Below are 15,773 nucleotides of genomic sequence, written 5' to 3'. Positions count from 1 at the left end.
AAGGAACACGTTTTTCCATTAACCTTAACCAAAATGAGAACATTGGCTTTATCACAATTGTAAACATGATCAGCGGAAAAACATCAAGTGAATATCGTCTTATAGTCTTTGTGTCCGCTCTTGTTTGAAGCTGACACAGAACTTCCAAGTTTCAACATAATGGGAAAGGCAGATTTCCTCCGGGAACAGTTCCTCTACATCGGGAGGGGCATCCAGGTCTTTGCGCTCCATGTAGGACAGCAGTGTGTCTTTGAGACTAAAAGACAAAGGATTTAAGTTACTTTTTTTTTTTAGAGTTTATAAGAACATTAAGCAATACTATAGGATTACCTCCCAAGAACATATATGCCCTGAATTAAGTGTTGTCTTACCCCCACTCAGGTTTGAAGGTCTCTGTAGCATTGGGTTTGTTGAGCACAAGTATAAGGAACTCGTGCATCTCCAGCAGGAAAGAGTCAGCACTGTTCTTTGAGAAGAAACCAGTCAGCCGAGTGCGCTCATCCTCTCCTAGGGCCTTCTTATACTCTCTGGAAACATCTCCAAAGGGATCCTACAAAAAAAAAATCATTCATTCATTAACACTATCCCTGAAATAAATGTGAGCAATAAAAAGTAATTTACCCTCTTAAGCTTGAGGAGGCCTTCTGACTTGAGTGATCCAAGCAGCTGCCATAACCCAGCACAATGCTTGAGAGAACACATACTCAGGGCCTGTAAAAAAAATAATTAACACATGCAATTTTAAACAAAAATCATAAAGCCAAATGGTAATGGTAAATGGTCTCAACTTATATAGCGCTTTTCCACCTACATTAGGCACTCAAAGCGCTTTACAGCAAGGATCCACTCACCCATTCATGCTCTCATTCATACACCAATGTACGCAGACACTGGGGGCAATGTGGGTGAAGTGTCTTGCCCAAGGACACAACGACAATGTGCACTTTCAGGAGGTGGGATTCGAACCCCCGACCTTCCAATCATGAGACGACCCTCTCTACCATCTGTGCCACTGTCGCCAAGACCAAGACCTTCGTAACATCCAGCATGAATTTATTAAAACTCTCTCTGACCTTGAGTATGTGCGGAGGTGTTTGATTCCCCATTTTCAGCACCTCCTCCAAGTAGCAGGACAACTGCATGCAGGGATCTCCCCCAGTCATAGCAAGAAACCCTAGAGAGATTTCCACAGTGGACAGTGCATCGCACACCTCACTGTAAGAGTCCAGCTGTGTGCTTACAGCCACCTGCGTGAGGGTTTGAAGAGGTTCCTGGAACAAACATGCAAATAATAATATTATTCTACTGACTTTTCTACAGAGGTACATAGGAACTTTTACTTACTTGCATGATCTTTGCTTGTACGTCCTTCAGGATAATCTCGTAATTACGGTCATGACGGTTTACTAATGTAGGAATGCCCTATAGACAAAACACCAATTTAATTTACATCATCCCGTACATCCATATTCTGAAGTTAGTTCATAAAGATCTGCTCACATCTAGAGTGATCAGAGGTTTGCCTAAGAGAAACCGTGACACAATCTGCTGCTGGGTTTTTGGTAAGTCATATTCGTGCACCGTTTCCTGGCCTTTCTCGATGCTGTACTGTGTGTTCGACAGAACCAGGGGCATGATGTCTCTGTCCAGCTCGTACCGGATCACATGGAGGTCAGTCAGATCTGCTGGACTCACTTTGTAACTGGAGGGAGAGACCAGATTTGCATTTTTTTTTTGTGTAAATACATCAAAGCTTTGTATGGCCCTGGTTCAAATATGTCATGAGCGCCCCACCTGGTCTCTTCTCCAGTGAGCTTGTCCACACTGTAGACCAGGTCATTGTGCAGCGCGATGAGATAACTGACCAGTGCAGTGGAGCACAGGCCTGGGCTGCGCCGACTGGGCAACAACAGTCTAAAGTCACAACTGAAGTCCAAGTCTTTCTGGCAGAAAGCGGGAGGAAGCTTAATCTCACCTGAAATACAAACAAAGCATATTCATATTCTTATATTCTTCTGTATTATTACATGTTATTAACTGTCATTTTACCATTGGTTGCCAAAAACACTCTAAGCTGATTCCAAGTGGTCACAAAAGTGTCGATGTGTTTTTTGTACCAGGCCTTTAGAGATTCTGCACAAAACAGCATGTTAGAACCAGTTAATAATATGGTATGACAAATTATGATAATCTTGAACAGTTCTTTCAAAGTGAAATTTCCATAACCCTGTAGCCATTGGAGTTGAACTGAATACCTGATTTTTGATTTTGAAGAAATTCAGTGATGTTGCCAAACAGTTCTCCAACATTTTGGAACTTTTTGACCAAATTCTTCTGAAGAGAGAGAATATCAGGGAGGAATTTCACCAGTCTGTACTCAGCCTCCTAGAACAAAAGCACAAAGGTTTGAAGCTCGAGTTACAAGACAACACATTTATTCTAGTTTGATGGTCTCCTAACCCTGTGCAGAAATTTCCAGAGAACAGGCAATGTGTCTTTGCCATCGTTTTGCTCCAAAATGTGACTGAGTCCCAAAAGAGACACTTTCTCTCTGCAGCTCCACACAGTAGAACAATGGATCAGGGAGTTTTTAGGAAGATGGTCCAAAAACAGCCGAGGGTCTCCGAACAGGACTTTCATGATGGGACTGGCAGAGATGCGATCATCAGAGCGAATGAGTGTGTTCACCTCCTTTAGCTGTCTGTCCAGATTCTTTAAGTAAGAGAATACAAATTAGAAGAAAAAAAAAAGTCATAGAATTTGAATACAGTAAAGATATTAACCTTTAAGTGATCTGCAAATACGCTGTTCATTTGTGTCTCCCAGGTATTTCTAGCGTCTTTGGACGAGAGCTGATGGTCATATCCAACTGGCCCTGTAAGAAAACACATTATGAGTTTTAACTGTATTAAAAGCAGAGGAAGCTATGTTAAGTTAAACAGGATACTAGGACATCATACATACACGTTTGTTGTAGAAGGAGGTTTGTGATGAACAGATGGACAGAGCTGACTGTATCATCAGTTCCTTTCCCAAGAGACCTACTAAGATGAGTCTGATCCTTTCTAAGGTGACCAAGGAGAAACTCCCCTGGATTTGGGACCTGGGGTTTGATAATTGTAGAAATGGTCTACAAGAAAAGAAAAAAAAGTATGCAACTGATCACAAACGCCATAGTGTGTAAATCAAAATCCCTTCTTTTTCACAGTTGTCATGATTCAGGAAAGATGTTATCATTACTATTGACTAAAATTAAAGGCGTTAACAAATTGTTGTATATTCAGTTACCTGTTCATTTTTGTGAAGGCCTAAAAACATGGCCAAGTGTGTGATCATGCGCATGACTGCAAAGGGAGCAGGAGAAAAGCTCTTTGTGTCCATCATGTCAGGATTGTCCCTACGCCTGGGATCACCGAGGATGTGGCCTGTCTGAGTTCGATCACCCCTGGTAAATGTATATTATATACTGTAACATATCACCCACTGAATAATTGCAGAGGTACACTTGTTCATTGATCCTCCAAGAGAAGCCTGGAGGATTAAAAACTTACAGCAGCTCAACAGCTTGACACCCTTGTGCTGGTATATGATTTGTTCCTCCAATTGCACTTCCACAGTCCACACATCGACTGATTTCCATGGGTTGGCCACACTGCAAGAGTAAAGCAATTGTGTGATTTTGAACATGTTACATTTTGTTTCAGAAAATTCAGCACAAACATTGCACTACTCACCTCACCAATAGTACATGGGTGTCCGTTGGGACATTCTACAGTAAAATAAAAAATACAGTTAATTCCTAAATAGAAATGCTGTGTTTCATGTGACACAGAAAATAGATTAGGTTCAGAAAGTTAAGTTGTTCTTTATTGTCCCTGTAGGTTAAGTTGTCTATCTATCTATCTATCTATCTATCTATCTATCTATCTATCTATCTATCTATCTATCTATCTATCTATCTATCTATCTATCTATCTATCTATCTATCTATCTATCTATCTATCTATCTATCTATCTATCTATCTATCTATCTATCTATCTATCTATCACTTTTACACTTAAACAGTTACTCAGTACTCAAGAAACATTTTCCAGAGGCGCTTTTTGTAAATATGGAAATATTTTAGCTACACTTCCCGCCTCTGGTTGTACAGCTGTTTATGTTTGTTTGTCACTTACGGTACCACCGCACCTCTCCCATTGCTTGTTGTGCCACAGCCAACATATCTTCTGGCATACTGGGTAGATACGCTCCCTGTAACGAAAGCTTAGTAAAAATAATGTAGTTCTACTAATAAAAATGGGCTGGAAAATGTCTCTACCTGCATAGTGGCAGGTGCCAACGCAAGCTGCTTCAAAGGTCCCAAAAATCCATTTTGTCCACAGAGCAGCACAGCAGCCAGATGAACCGCGAGTTCAACAAAGACACACTGACTCCTGGAGATGCCATCCCTGAGAGCTAAAGGTCCGAGCTGATTTGTGACAAGGGCCAGAGCAAAGTCCTTTAACTCCCGAGTGGTTAGGACTTTAGACTGCTGAATGTAGTTCATCCACATGTCCATTTGCTGAAAGATGTTGTGGTGTGATTAGATCCATGTTAAGTAATTCAAACAACCAGAACCAAAAGCATGTTTTGTCTTTTTGTGCAGATTTACCTCAGGCTTGGGATGAAAACTTGGATTGGGTTCTCGGTACAATGTAGTGACCTCTCTGTACAGCGCTAACAGCAGATAAACTGCTCTGCATTGGGGCGAACATTTGCATTTCTGGGAAAACAGACACCGCCAAAACATATGCTCATATTAGAAGATTTTGTTCTCTACAATGCCTCATGTAAATGACAATAATTTCGGCCTATGTTTTACTCTGCTGTTGTGTAAACCACATAAACCCCATGAATGAATAAAAGTGTCCTTACCGCACAAGTCTCATCCAAATTATCCTCTGTGCCATCCATTACTGCCTTGGCAACAGCATTACGAATGGTTTGGTAGCTCAGACCACACACAAGGAACTGGTCCATTGGAGTCTCTTCAGCCTTTAAAGTAATTATATGATATGTCTTTCAATCACATAAACACATTGACAATCTCACTTTGTAAATGTACCTTTTGCAGAATTTCCTCAGGGAAAAGCCAGCTCATTTGCTGAACTTTTAAGAGGTTCTGGACATGTTCCACTCCTTGTTGGCTTGCAATTTTTCGTATCAGATAAACACGGTACCAGTGGTTCCCACTCCGTGTGCAAAAGTCCCGCACACTTTTCAGGAAGGTACTTGATGTTGTTTGACCTTCCCAGGCTGTTGCCATCACAGAAGCCAGTCCATGAGCATCAACACATTCAGAAAACTCACTATTACAATTATTAACTGACAATCACCTGTTGCCAAAGTTTCTTCAGTGATCAGATCAGCAGCCATATCCAGGTCCAAGCGGACTCTTGCAATCTGCTGTAAGCAGTCGACAGTGGCTGCCTCAAGAGATTGATGGTCTGAAGTCAGGAGTTCAGCAAGGAAGTCTCTTTCATCTTGTAGACACAACTTCTCAAACATAGAATCCTAAAGGACCAAAAACATCTCACATGAAAACATTTACCATATAACTTAAATATCATAATTTAGAGAAGTCGACAGGCTACAATCTGCTACCTCAAAGCAGTTTATGTACAGAGAGTAGAGTTCAATCTTTTCTTTATCATCCAAGAGGTTGCTTTGCTCCACTGAATGCAGATGTTGTTGCAGATACTTCTTGATTTGATCAAAACTGAATATAAACACACACAAACCACAGAATAAAAAAAGGATTTCATCATTTAAGCAGGACATGTGTCATTTGCATCTCACCTATACTTCAGGAGGAGTTTGAGCACCACTGAACGAACCACGGGGCTTTTATCATAAGATTCATCAAAAGGTGAAAACTCCTTTGTCTTAATCTGTCTCTCTCTTGGTGCTGAAGAAAAGACACCAAAATAACATTTAAAAAGGTGGAAAAGCAGATACAGTTTAATATAAAGTATTTAGTCATAAGTTCTTGTACCTCCAACAGCTCCTGCTGGAGCTGCTTCGAGCATGAGGAATGACAGTAGAGCATGTATAACCTCTGAACTTGGAGGGGAGTTATCTTTAAAGCACATAGATGACACCAACTCCACAAAGAAAGCATTGCAACACTTCCGGAACTGTGCATGCTGATTTATTTTACTCCTACAAAACAAATGTCCTCAGTCAGAATGACAGTAGGTAAAAGGGAGAGAAACACTTCTCACCTTATGGCGTCAGAAGGAACGACCACAAAGTCATCATTAACTGGCTGCATGCATAAAGGACAATACATCTGTCCTGGGACAAGCCACTGTCTGATGCAGGCTAAACAGTAGACGTGTTGACAAGGGAGGCAGATCGGGTCTTGAGGGTCACCTATACACACCGAACACCGGGGAAGACCAAACCTGGAAAATATCGAGTGACAAGTTCAACATTAATACAATGGCACATGTTTATTGATGTTGAAACAACCAGAACTTACCTGAAGATGCATGCAACTGCTCCATCTTTGCAACTTTTGAGCAAACCAATTACAGCCTCAAAGGAATGTTTAGTTTTCAGGTTTGTATCTTTGTCAAGAATCTAGAGAGCATAGCAACAAAAACCATGAAGGAAACGTTTAGAAATGATCAGAAATGAAAAGTAAAAAACAAACCTGCCACAGTCTTTTCGTGTGCTCCAAAACTACAGGGACCAGCTTGTGCTCCAGATCCTCAATCCCCAACAACATGTGCTCCACAAATAAAGAGAGACAAAAGACCCGATTCCAAGCATCCCTAGGAAAAACAAAGCAAAGCAAAGTTTGTACAGAGGAGGGAAAATGTATGAACGCTTTGGAATTTCTGACATTTCTGCAATACAATGCAATGTGGTCTGATCTTCATAAAAATCATAAGAATGAGTAAACAGTGTCTGCTTAAACTAATACCACCCAAACAATTGCATGTTATCAAATTTTCATTGGCCATAACATGCAAGCACTCACAGGACAGGGAGGAAGAAGTAAGTGAACAAAGGAACCAGGGAATCTCGTTTAACTGCATTTAAACTATTCAACCTCGGTTGTGGATGCGCCACAGCACTACTGGCAAAATATTCTATGGACTATTGGACCCAAAGTTGAATAGTTTGGGAGGAACGCGCAACGTCATGTGTGGAAGAAAAATGGAAAAGCACATCAGCCTCAAAACCTTATCCCCACTGTGAAGTATGGTGCAGGGAGAATCATGGTGTGGGGCTGCTTTGCTGCCTCAGGGCCTGGTGATATCATCAACCGAAAAATGAGTTTATCAAAATATTATGCAGAAAAACCTGACATCCACAGCAGCATTTAATAAGTAAGTGAACCATTGTATTAAAAAGCTGTTTTTTGGCAGCAAAAACTGCGTTTCCTGTAGTTGCAGATTACAATGATCAGGATGAATCTTGGACCATTCCGCTTTACAAAACTGCGGCAGTTCAATGAGATTCCTGCATGTTATGGCCAATTAAAATATGATAACACGTCATTGTTTGGGTGGTATTAGATTAAGCAGACACAGCTTACTCATTTTTATGATTTTGATGAAGATCAGACCACATTTTATGACCAATTCAGGCAGAAATGTGAGAAATTCCAAAGCGTTCACATACATTTTCCTCCCACTGTAAATGCTTTGTCAAGTCAGATATTGACACCATTACTGTATGACTTACTGCACTCTGCTGGCAATTGTCCTACTTCTCTCTCCGTAGTGTCGCACGCTGTCTTCAGAGCACACAAGTTCAATGGGAACTTGGAGTTTGTGAACCTGCCTGAGCCAAGTCTGTCTTTGGCCGTCTGTGTCCAGAACTGTGGGCTCCAGGCGTTCCACACAAGCAAAAGCAGCGTACACGTCAAGTACCTAGGTGGATTAATCAGTATAACAATGCAGTATATTTTACTGATTTGAAAAAAACTTATAGCAAAGATCAAGTAAAAGCAGATTTTCACCATTTCTGGTCCATCGTTGAAACTGGGATTTCTTAAAAGATCTCCAGTGACTCGAGGCTCAATGCACATCATCCTAAATAGATTCTGCAGCCTGTTCTTAAACTCATGATAAGCGATGTGGATCCAGGAAAGAGATGTCGGTCTGTCAGTGGCTTCAAGATTCAACTTCAGTTCATTCACACAGCAGTTAAGCGCACCACACAGGAGCTGGGAACATGTAATGAGTACATCACAATCACACACTAAGAAACAGTCAGAAAATGTAGCAAACCTGCATCTCTTCTTTACAGGTCACATTCATGGTCAACAAGACATAATCCTGTAGATAGCGGTGATAGAATTCTGTCTGTGTGTCCTGGTCTTCTTCAACAATGAAACGCCCCAATGGCGTTTTCCAAAAGAAATCAGCAAACTCCAATTCGGTTTGTCCTGTTATTCCACAAAAACATTCAGTTACGTCTATGACACTGACAGCACAATCTTATTAAAATAAAATTATTTGACATATACCTCCATGCTGACGAGCATGAACCCACAGGTCCTCCAGGTAGTCTCTGATCCTCCAGCTGAAGGGCAGGCTGCAGCCGATTCCCATCTTTTGAGTAATGTGGTTTTGGACCAGAATTGTTTTGCTCTCAGAGCTACGCATCATAAATTATTTGCAATTAATAGTTGACACATATTAAGATATTTCGCATCAGGCAAAGCTTTATAGCACAACTTACTTGCGGTCCTGGCTCAAGTGTGGGATTTCAAGAAACTTCTCATGACCAAAAATGTCCAACCACAGCTTTTTAATAGATGCTCCACAGTTATTATCCAACAAAATATCCAAGTTTTGGTCTCGATCAATAATTGAAACAAGGTGAGCCAGCATAGGGACAACGACTGCCTGAACACGTTTCCATAAGGTGTTCCTGCCATTCAAGAAGAATTTGTATTACTTACTTAAATTATGCTTTCATGCATTTCTTTGGAAATACATTTGAACACATCTTGATAACAATCACTTTGTAGTATTAGAAAATGATATCTTGATTTAAAACAATGTATTGAGACGTCAATTCTTTATAGTGAAACAACATTGTAACATGTTTTAAATGCTCTAAAATGGGCATTGCGCATAAAGCCACCTCTTTAATTTCTCTATGAAGTTTTATTTACAGTTTAGTTTCCTCACCTGAATGTCCCTCCTTCTTGCAGAGCATCGATGTTGGAGGCCTCCCTCATGACCCAGTTACTTGACAACAGGGTGTTGTCAACATGCGAGGCTAATAAGACCTGTAGATGTCTCTTTAGTATTTTGTTAAAACACTCTGAAAGAAGAAGAAAAAATAATAATAATACTAAAAGGAATATCAGGGATTATTTTTGTACATGGAACACATCCACCCGTCTGATACAAATACATTTAATATTAATTTATATCCTGATAAGTATAGAAACCATTTATGACACCTTGCATTTCATCATTGTCATCGAGGAGAGTGAGCAGAATCTCCACTCTCTGAGTGCTACGAAACCCACTCTCCAGCTGATCTCGCATCATCCCGACTGCACTCTGCACACAGCTCCGCAGCAGCGTCGTGGTGTCAAGCACAGCAACCAAATCCTGCAGCAAGAGGACATGTCTCAATGATCCTGATCAAATCACCTTTGAGTTTAAATGAAAAGTGTAATTATTTACATTTATATTGTTTTCAAACCCTATGTTCTCCTCTTCAGTCTCCATGTACATGTCATCATCCACCTCCATGGCTGCAAGACACATTTGGTAAAATGTTTATATACATAATTATAGAATAAATTATAGATAAATATGGTATTTTATACCTTCAGGTTGACCAAGATTGGCTTCAAATAATTGACTGAGTGTTATTCTTTGCAGGGCTTTGATGTCAGAAACCATTTCATTTGATCGTCTAAGGTCATCAATATGAACCGACCTCCATGGTCCTAGATATAATAATTTATGAGTCAGCTAAATGATTAAAAGAAGCTAATAATGTGCATTTAAGACAAGGTTACACTAATGCGCACCTCCATGAAAGCCGACATAGCATGTCCCTCCAATCATTCTTGGCAGTCTTGAAATGAAGTAAACAAACACTCTGCATCCCAGATTTTCGAGACCCACCTTTCTGATTTCATTGATGGACGAGTACCTGATAAAAGAGCAAAGGTAACCACAACATTGATAACCTAAATAAGATTACACTGACAACTTACTTTGCAGAAGCAATCAGATTGGCACTGTGAGAATCATCATAATCACACTGAATGATGAGTATCTTGATGTTTGGTTCAGAATTGTGTTGCCCAGCAGTGAGGAAGTTCCTACAAACAAAAGCAAAGATTAATGCAGTCATTTTTACAAAATTACAAATTACATATAAGTACTGTACATCTCCTTCACGAACCTGATCTTTTTCAGGAATGAGTGCTCAGTGTCAAATTGCTGAACAGAGAGAAGTTCAACACTGAGAGCCCTTTGCTCCAGGTGGTTTAAGTCAGATGCAGTCAGAAGTCTTGAAAATGTGGTCACCTAAGGTTAAAGAATAAATGAATAATTTAAATACATTTAATGCTGTACCAGTAGAGTTCTTATTTACCTCTGTAAAGAATGTGTTGCAGGGCAGTTCCTCTCTAACGTGAGCAAGTATATAGTCGGACAAGCAGCCATTATTTTGCTCTTCACTGTAGACTCTGGCGAGATGTTCACTCTCTCCTTTGGGGAGCTCACTGCAATCCAAACGAACCACTGAGTCTGGTGTAGCACAGTGAAGGAGTACAAGCTTTGCCTCTTCCAGAACTTTTCTCTCGTGATCAGATATTTCCATTGTGGCATTTTGACTCTCCAGCACTTGAAGAACCACAGAGGCGCATGTGTCAGAGTGGTAGCCGATGAAAACCTCTGCTGGTTTGTACTTGTGTGCCTTAACCATAGCTGTCTGCTGACTGCTAAAAGACACAAAGAGATTCACCCATTTCTCCAGCTCACAGACCAGTCTCCTCTGTTCAGCTTTGAGGACAGTGCTGATGTCCAGATAGTGTTTCTCCAGTCTGTTGATGAGGGGTATAGGGAACTGTTTGTAGACAACTTCTTTTTCCTCAATGACGATGAGTCGGAAATCCTTGTGGACTCTGCATTTGACTCTGTGGGTCCCCAGTCCCAGGTCTACATACTTTTGTCCACCCAGAAAGACATAGTATTGATTCAGTGCATCATAGAGGCTTTCGTAGAGGTTCTGCAAGTTCAGAAGTACTATTGTTTGCCCAGTCTCCATGCAGATCTTAACTCGGTTGATATTGCGGCAAATTTGAGTGTATTCCTGGTCTTTTGGAAAGCTAGAGCCAAAAATGATCTCTGGCTGACCGCTTTCTTTGAAGAAGGTTTGCTGGAGGATTTGAAGAGCTGCGTAGTTTTTGGTCAGAACCAACAAGTAACGGCACTCGTCCTGTCCGATAGCCTGGATGTTCTCTTTCACAAACTCAATTGCACTAACGGCATCTTGTTTTGGAGCGATTTGCAGTTTCTTTCTGAAAACAATGACTGCATCTACATCATCTCTTCCACTGAAGTTGCGCAAAACTGCCTTAATTATTTCGTCTGGAGAGGGCTTCCTCTGAGAGGTCTTGGCAACAGCAAAAATCATCTTAATTAGACTGTAGTAGTCACGCAAACCAAAAAAGCCATTGCCTTGCTTGCACATTTCCAAATAGGCTTCAGCAAATGGCAGAAAGAGGTCTCTAACCTTTTCCAAAACCCTCCCATCAGATGAACATATCCCCTTGGCACTTTTAACGAGTTCCTTCTTATCTGGATCACCACGGGAAACAAAAATCCCCCTGTTCATTTTTGCTGGATCCAAAGCCCAGTTGGATATCCCAATGAATCCCACCTTTTTGTGAGGCAATGGCGCATCATCAATGCATCCTTCTTCAAGTAATGGATGGAGAGTTTTCAGTGGCATTTTTGGAGAGTCCTCAGCCAGACCAATCTCATCCAGGACCACAACTGAAATGTATTCGTTCAAATTCTTTCCTTCCTGGAAGCGTCCACATTGCTTAAAAGTGTTGATGATGCCCTCGGGGGTTGAGTGAGGACTACACTGGAACGAAACTAAGTGGATCTGTTTCAGCTTTTTGTACAGGTCAGAGTGAGCAGCTTGACCTTGCATTGCATCTGCCACCAAGGTCTTAGAGAGGGATTTTGAGCTTCCAGGTTTTCCAACTAAGAAAAGTGGGATCCTGAGCTCTATGCAGAGGACCATCATGAAAACGTTTTCTTTCAGAGCATCGTTTCTTGCAATTGTATCTCCCATGGGAACATCTCTGAGAAGGAGATCCTGCATGAGTGTGATTTCTTGCTTTATCTTTTCTGAATTGTAGTTTGGTGCCAAGTATCTTGAGACTCTGTGTCTATAGTTTTCCTTCTTCTCAAGGCAGGCATGATAGCACACCCCTGTTGCCATTACTAAAGACCACAGTACAGGGTCTCTGGGACCTCCAACTTGATAAGAATCTGACAGTTCCATCTCAGCAAAGAACATGTCATGATGGTCCAAAAACCAAGCAAAAGCCTGCATGCATCGTTCTACATCTCTGAGACTCACAAAGCTGCATTCATCTTTCCTTTGTCGCATGTACTGCTGCGAGGCTGACAGGACATTGACAATGCATTCAATGTATCCAGCATCTACTGCACGACTTTCGATCACTCTTTGCACAATCTGCTGAATGTATTTCTTTTCTGTGTCATTGTTTAATTGACCGAAATCCCACACCAGTGGGATCATACTTGGTGGCAAAGCGTGAACTCGATATACTAACTGCCGTAAAGGAATAGACCCAAGTTTTTCATCGGTTTCCTCAGCTCGAACTCTGTATCCTAGACCAGCTGATTCTAGTCTCTCAATCATCTCCTCTGTGTGTTTGCGATATGGATTACAAGCTGCAACAATTTGCAGTCCACAGCCTGGTGTCAGACCCTGTCCTTTGACTGTCCTGTCACAAAGGACCTCCTTGATGCTGCTGATGGCCTCAGTGGTGTTTGCTTCATCAAAAAACAGAACAGAATCTAATTCGTAATCCTGTTTGTTGATAGTAGCCAAAACTTCTGCATCTTTGACTTTAGTATAAATCATGTCTGAACTTGTTCCACCGTGCACCTTGACTAATTTCATGTTCTCCGTACCCACTCCACTTTTTCGTAACTCACAAAGAAATTTGATGAGCCTGGTTTTCCCACATCCTGTCTCCCCCATGATGATTACTGGAATGCCACACCTGAAGCGCATGTGGATTGCAAGTATCTTGAGTATGTTGTCAGTAGTCAGCTCATAAGTTTCATCCGGGTCTAGGGGCCACTGGATACCAAGAACATTACACACTCGTTCTATTTTCTCTCCTCTTGGAAGACGGTCAAAGTCAATGTTAAAAGGCACCCTTTGTAGCGTTAGGCCATCATACAACTGCTTAGTCATGACATTTCTCTTGATGACTCTTCCTGAAGCAGGATCAATGGCATCAACAGAGTTTTGCTCATTGGGCTGAAGGTGGAAGCCTATGAAGGTCATGGACACATGATCATCATTAAAAAATATGTATGGATGGGGTTCTGTTTCCCATCTCTTTCGGATAAGAAAAGGAGCCAGGTCTTCATCTCGCACACCAGTCAAGTCCATCTGTGGTCTTCCTGGGCTCTGGTCAGAAATGCTGAGAGATGGAGTGGCAAAGTCTTTTGCCATCAAAATCATGAAGTCTACAACAAATCTTTTGAATCCAATCAGCGTGTCTCCAGTAAAGTCAGCATTACAGAAAACTGATGTTTCACAGTCCTGAAGCTGGAGATTGAGGAACCATGCAAAGTTTCGAAGTTCTGCCCAGGACGGGTCCACGATTCCACAGTGCATTAGAAGCATCTGAAGACATTCACCGTGTGTTCCTTCCACTCCGTCATATGTGAACTTGTCCAGGTCAGCATGGTTATGAAAGCGTGAGAGATACTGGTATGGTCTCTGAAAGGCTGCACTTCTGAATTCTATATTGTCCATTAATGGATCTTCAGTGTTAAAAATATTGGGGTCATCATTTTTCCGCAGCTCTATCTCCAGTGCTTCTTTCGGAGGTCGGCAGAAAATGTTAGGGAACACATCTGTGAATGAATAATCTTGACCCTAAAACAAAAATATTGCGTTTATTACAAACAATGTGTAGATACAAGTAAATGAAAACAGGACAGTCTTACCTGGTGTTTTGTTTGCTCTAAAATCTCCACCACATAGAGCTGCTTCTCATTACACTTCCACACGTTCCCCTCAAAATCCATGAGATAGCGCAGAAATAGTAGTTTAAAAAGAAATTCATGAAGTCCTTTCTGAACCTATTACACAACGTAACCATGACAAATACAGCATAAAAATATTAAAAATCACAAATTAAACAACAAAAAAATCCTACCGATGACGTGACATCAAAATGAAACACTGTGAGAGCTTTCCTATTGGCGGCAATGTTCCGGAGAGACTTGAGAACAGCATTCTCATCCACTGTGGGCTCAGTCAGACGAATGCAATTCATCACAGTGGTTTTTTTGGTTGAGTGCTTTAATTTTTGGTACAACCTCTTGATATAAAGAGATTTACCTGTAAAAAAAAAACGCATTGTTACCAACCATTCCTAACTATATGATAAAGCATAGAATAGATCACAAACAAACAAACCTTTATCACAATCCTCAAAACACAGCTCCGGGTATGTTTTTGATGAAAACAACATTGTAAAAAGCTCTAACTAACATGTGGTGGTTGTAGACTGAATCAATTTGAATGATTTCCCTAAGAGCTGTTTAATTTGATGATGATGCCTCCTTCACATCATGTTAATACATTGTTTTTTAATCTCCACTTTGTCGTGGCAGCTCTGAATAATTTGTCCCTAGTGGGATTATTAAAATTGTCTGAATCTGCATTTAATAGAAAATATAAATATATTTAATAGAAAATTGATTTTAAAGACACACATACACAGTACCGGCCCCCCTTTCCTTTGAATGCAACCAGTTGCCTTCAGAAGTTGAATGAAGATTTCTGAATGATCCCATGCTGACCCAATGACTAAATAGAGTCTACCTGTGTTTAATCTAATGTCAGGTCAAATACAGCTGCTCTGTGATGGTCTCAGAGGTCTGTTCAGAGACTATTGGGGAGCAGACAGCATCATGAAGTCCAAGAACACACCAGACAGGACCAGGATAAAGTTATTGAGAAGTATAAAGCTGAGTTAGGTTATTAAAAAGATTTCCAAAGGTTTGAACATCTCTAAGTTCAATACACCATCCACAAATGGAAATGTATGGCATCACTGCAAACCTACCAAGACCCGGCCGTCCTCCTCAACTTACTGACCAAACAAATACAGCACTGACCAGAGCTGTTACCAAGAAGCCTATGATGACCATGGATGATCTGCAGAGAGCTACAGCTCAGATGGGGGAAACTGTCCACAGAACAACGATTAGTCGTACACTGCATAAATGTGGCCTTATGACAGAGTCGCATTTTTAAAAGAAAACCATCCCGTTTGCTGTTTGCAAGAAGCCACATGGAGCCAACATGGTGACTTCTAGCAAATAGTAAACGGGACTTCTAATGGTTTTCTTACACAAATGGCTTATTCTAGCCACTCTGCCATGAGGACAGATCTCTGTGCAGTTTCCCCCACCTGAGCTGTAGCTCTCTGCAGTTTATCCAG

At 41.0% G+C, this 15,773-nt stretch overlaps 1 protein-coding gene across 1 annotated transcript in view; it reads right to left on the bottom strand.

The window, feature by feature from the left end:
- Window positions 1-2: 2 nt before the first annotated feature.
- Window positions 3-15,773, bottom strand: part of LOC306969226 (E3 ubiquitin-protein ligase rnf213-alpha-like) — a 28,624-nt gene continuing 12,853 nt past the window's right edge. The window contains exons 26-67 of the mRNA XM_079564825.1: window positions 14,481-14,665; window positions 14,269-14,403; window positions 10,631-14,197; window positions 10,439-10,563; window positions 10,248-10,355; window positions 10,059-10,183; window positions 9,852-9,974; window positions 9,706-9,776; window positions 9,477-9,630; window positions 9,199-9,334; window positions 8,744-8,935; window positions 8,529-8,659; window positions 8,290-8,447; window positions 8,019-8,225; window positions 7,742-7,929; window positions 6,702-6,822; window positions 6,528-6,628; window positions 6,268-6,450; window positions 6,039-6,205; window positions 5,843-5,951; window positions 5,648-5,762; window positions 5,380-5,557; window positions 5,109-5,299; window positions 4,919-5,038; window positions 4,656-4,766; window positions 4,323-4,565; window positions 4,180-4,255; window positions 3,735-3,769; window positions 3,552-3,652; window positions 3,289-3,445; window positions 2,965-3,130; window positions 2,784-2,875; window positions 2,461-2,712; window positions 2,256-2,385; window positions 2,050-2,133; window positions 1,795-1,975; window positions 1,501-1,702; window positions 1,345-1,422; window positions 1,074-1,271; window positions 622-711; window positions 372-550; window positions 3-256 (exon numbers count right to left, since the gene is read on the bottom strand). Of these exons, the coding sequence (XP_079420951.1) occupies window positions 100-256; window positions 372-550; window positions 622-711; window positions 1,074-1,271; window positions 1,345-1,422; window positions 1,501-1,702; window positions 1,795-1,975; window positions 2,050-2,133; window positions 2,256-2,385; window positions 2,461-2,712; window positions 2,784-2,875; window positions 2,965-3,130; window positions 3,289-3,445; window positions 3,552-3,652; window positions 3,735-3,769; window positions 4,180-4,255; window positions 4,323-4,565; window positions 4,656-4,766; window positions 4,919-5,038; window positions 5,109-5,299; window positions 5,380-5,557; window positions 5,648-5,762; window positions 5,843-5,951; window positions 6,039-6,205; window positions 6,268-6,450; window positions 6,528-6,628; window positions 6,702-6,822; window positions 7,742-7,929; window positions 8,019-8,225; window positions 8,290-8,447; window positions 8,529-8,659; window positions 8,744-8,935; window positions 9,199-9,334; window positions 9,477-9,630; window positions 9,706-9,776; window positions 9,852-9,974; window positions 10,059-10,183; window positions 10,248-10,355; window positions 10,439-10,563; window positions 10,631-14,197; window positions 14,269-14,403; window positions 14,481-14,665 (9,422 nt within the window). The 3' untranslated portion in view covers window positions 3-99. The remainder of the gene's footprint in view (window positions 257-371; window positions 551-621; window positions 712-1,073; window positions 1,272-1,344; window positions 1,423-1,500; window positions 1,703-1,794; window positions 1,976-2,049; window positions 2,134-2,255; window positions 2,386-2,460; window positions 2,713-2,783; window positions 2,876-2,964; window positions 3,131-3,288; window positions 3,446-3,551; window positions 3,653-3,734; window positions 3,770-4,179; window positions 4,256-4,322; window positions 4,566-4,655; window positions 4,767-4,918; window positions 5,039-5,108; window positions 5,300-5,379; window positions 5,558-5,647; window positions 5,763-5,842; window positions 5,952-6,038; window positions 6,206-6,267; window positions 6,451-6,527; window positions 6,629-6,701; window positions 6,823-7,741; window positions 7,930-8,018; window positions 8,226-8,289; window positions 8,448-8,528; window positions 8,660-8,743; window positions 8,936-9,198; window positions 9,335-9,476; window positions 9,631-9,705; window positions 9,777-9,851; window positions 9,975-10,058; window positions 10,184-10,247; window positions 10,356-10,438; window positions 10,564-10,630; window positions 14,198-14,268; window positions 14,404-14,480; window positions 14,666-15,773) is intronic.

The sequence above is a fragment of the Gobius niger genome (assembly GCF_951799975.1).
Source record: "Gobius niger genome assembly, chromosome: 10".
In the NCBI taxonomy this organism is placed as follows: Eukaryota; Metazoa; Chordata; class Actinopteri; order Gobiiformes; family Gobiidae; genus Gobius; species Gobius niger.
Note: the sequence above shows the minus strand (reverse complement) of the source record. Positions and strands in the feature narration are given on the sequence as shown.